Source organism: Apodemus sylvaticus, chromosome 22 (assembly GCF_947179515.1).
Source record: "Apodemus sylvaticus chromosome 22, mApoSyl1.1, whole genome shotgun sequence".
NCBI lineage: Eukaryota > Metazoa > Chordata > Mammalia > Rodentia > Muridae > Apodemus > Apodemus sylvaticus.
The window spans coordinates 8504969-8508425 of record NC_067493.1 but is presented as its reverse complement, the minus strand read 5'-3'; the positions used below and the strand labels follow the sequence as shown (position 1 = coordinate 8508425).

Below are 3457 nucleotides of genomic sequence, written 5' to 3'. Positions count from 1 at the left end.
ATAACTGTGGTCATGGCTTTCAAGCTCACTACTCCAGGGAGAAGAATGAGAGGGATGCTGGCATCGGGGGCACCTAACTTGGTCATTCCCATTTGTACCCTGATCCAACTTGTTCTCTGTGGCATCTGGTTGGTAACATCTCCTCCCTTTATTGACAGAGACATACAATCTGAACATGGGAAGATTGTCATTATTTGCAACAAAGGCTCAGTTATTGCCTTCCATGTTGTCCTGGGATACTTGGGTTCCTTGGCTCTGGGGAGCTTCACTGTGGCTTTCCTGGCTAGGAACCTTCCTGACAGATTCAATGAAGCCAAGTTCCTAACTTTCAGCATGCTGGTGTTCTGCAGTGTCTGGATCACCTTCCTCCCTGTCTACCATAGCACCAGGGGGAAGATCATGGTGGTTGTGGAGGTCTTCTCCATCTTGGCGTCTAGTGCAGTGTTGCTAGGGTGTATCTTTGTCCCAAAATGTTATGTTATTTTAGTTAGACCAGATTCAAATTTTGTACCGAAGTGCAAAGACAAATTGCTACATTGAAACTTTAATAGTAGGGAAATGTTAGATGATAGTCAACATATTTTTTCTTTGTCTTCATAAATGTAATACTTGATCATAGAAAAAAATTTAGGAATAAACAAATGAGATCTTACAAATAGAACAATACTATTCATTGTGATACCAATGAACAAGTTTGGTGAAAAATGGGCTCATAAATAAATACACAATTCTGAAGAAATTTAGACTGAGGAATCTCAATTGAGGAATTGCTACCATCATGTTGACCTGTGGTTTTGAGTGTAAGCCATGTACTTAAAAATTGATTAATATAAGGTGATTATAGTGACAGTGGATGGTACCCACATTAGGTGAGTTTTTTCTTGGAGTTATAAGAAAAAGGGCTGCAGACAACATGGGCATGAAGCCAGTAAGTGACATTATTCCACATGATTTCGTGGAGTGTTTACATCCAATTTCATGCTTTGGCTACATTCAGTTTTCTGTGACCAAAGTACATAAAGAATAAACAGTTTTCTCAAATGTTTCTCTTTATCCTTGTGGTTTTTGTTTTGTTTTGTTTTTTAGAGAAACAGAATTAATGATATCACCTAAATGTTAAAATGCCTCTGTTGGGATTTGGGATATCATAGATTTCTGATGCAATAAAAAGCACTTATTTGAAAAGCGAAACAAGATGGAATTTTAGCAGAGTGTGAAGCACATGGACAGTGTTGCATATGACAGCATATGCATAGAAGCACTGGGCTTTGGAGGAGCTTTAAAATGTACTAGAGATATCTTAAGAATATCAATTAACCTAAAAGGTAAGGAATATTTTAAGAAAAGTTCAATGGAGTTCATGTTGTGCTCTGTAAATTTATGTAAAAAGACACAATTTCATTATGAAATAAAAGTGTTTCATTAAGTGAGTAAAATCGCTAATGGAAATGTCCCCCACAAGATCTTTACCACATTAAAAGTGGTTCTGGCATTATATGTAGCAGAGGAAGACCTTGGGCATCAATGGGAGAAGAGGCCCTTGGTCCCATAAAAGCTCAATGCCCAAGTGTAGGAGAAGGCCAGGGAAAGGTGGCAGGAGTGGGTGTGTGGGGGCACACACCCTCATAGAAAGAGGAACAGGTGTGAGGTACAGAGTTTCTGTGGGGAAATTAGGAAAAAGGATAACATTTGAAATGTAAATATATAAAATATCCAATTAAAAAATGATACCACTTGGATTCAGGCATTTCTCTAATAGAGCCAACCAACTATCACAGATAATGAACTAAAATAGACACTGCATCCTTTCGAAAACCTCTGTGTTGTTTACTTTATTCGGTGTTGTAAATTGATTGGTCTATAGGCCATGTTCGTACTCTGCATGACTTTTTCCCCTTTTCCTTTATTTTAGCCTTCCTGACTCTCAAACCCCTCTTGCAGATGTTGTCACATGGCAGCTGATACTTAATCCTATTCATCTCAGATCTCCCAGCAGTGCCTTCCATCATTTAAGATCCAATTTTCCTTGAGAAAGAGATGTGAATGACTTAAACAAGGAACAATAAGGTTTTGACCTTTTTGCACAGGCCTGCTCAGAAAACCACATGCCTGTTGCACAACAAATCGGGAGGTTGGGGTTGCTGTGAATGCTAAAATCAGTCAGAGTTATTAGAAGCCATCCACCTTCTCTATGTAAAAGGGCATGCCTAACTATTAATTCGTGACATAATTTTAAAATCTGGGCCTTTCTATTTCACTGAAATGTTAGGACAAAAGAAAACAACAACTTAAAGTCATCCATTTGTAACATACAATAAAAACTCTGAGCAGTCTATCAATCAATAGAGCTGATGAAAACATAAACTAAGATTGGAATGAGGCAATATGATTGTATTGTCCCCACAGACACAGAATTTTAAACAAGTCTCACCTTACCAGCAAATAAATTGACCCAGCGTACATGGCTACTTTAGAGAAGAATTGCACTGTTGCGATTATATTACATTAAAGTCACCTTGCAGACAGAGAGCAGCTGAGTGGAAGGTTTCTGAGTCCAGTAGTACCTTGGTGAAATTTTAATCTATTCAAATAATGTCTGCTGAGATTCTAGCACAAGCCAGCCCTATGCTAGAAAAGGCTGCTAGGTAAACACCATGGGCCTTGCTCTCACTTCTTTCTTTTTTTTATTTTTTAAAAATATTTGCTTTATTTACATGTCAAATAGTATCCAATTTCTGAATAAGTTACCCCTCTGAAAACCCCCTATAACATTCTCCTCCCCCTGAAAAAACCCCTCCCCCAATTACCTGACTTGCATTCCCCTATTATGGGGAATTAAGTCTTCACAGGACCAGAGGCCTCTCCTCTCATTGATGTCTAAAATGGTCATCTTCTGCTTCATATGTAGCTGGAACCATGGGTCCCTCCATCTGTACTCGTTGGTTGGTGGTTTAGGCCCTGTGAGTTCTGAGGGTACTGCTTGGTACAAATTATTGTTCCTCCTACAGGGATGCAAATCTCTTCAGCTCCTTTGAGTCCTTTCTCCAGCTGCTCCATTGGGGACCCTATGCTCATTCTAATGGTTGGCTGTAAGCCATGGGTATTTGGATACACTTTGCAATAAAATCAAAGAATTCACACTTTGGTATTCCTTCTTCTTGATCTTCATGTGGTCTGTGAGTTGTATCTTGGGTACTCAGAACTTTTGGGTTAGTACCCACTTATCAGTTATTGCATACCAGGCATGTTCTGTGATTGGGTTACCTCACTAAGGATGATAGTTTCTAGCTTCATCCATTTGCCTGTTTTATAGGATAATCAAATGAGATCATGAGTAATTTACTAGATTCATATATAAAATAAGAGACTGGGCTTGTGTGCTGCAAGAAAAAAAAAACTATCAAGGGAATGTTTTTTGAATAGCAAGAGAGAATATCATGGAGAACTGTCACAGGCA

General features: G+C 38.7%; 1 protein-coding gene across 1 annotated transcript; it reads left to right on the top strand.

Annotated features, from left to right (window-relative positions):
* On the top strand, positions 1–540 carry LOC127672346 (vomeronasal type-2 receptor 116-like; the record flags this gene model as incomplete). Its single annotated transcript, XM_052167435.1, has 1 exon — positions 1–540. A coding segment is annotated over one exon (540 nt), but the record flags the coding sequence as incomplete, so codon positions are not given.
* Positions 541–3457: the final 2917 nt, after the last annotated feature.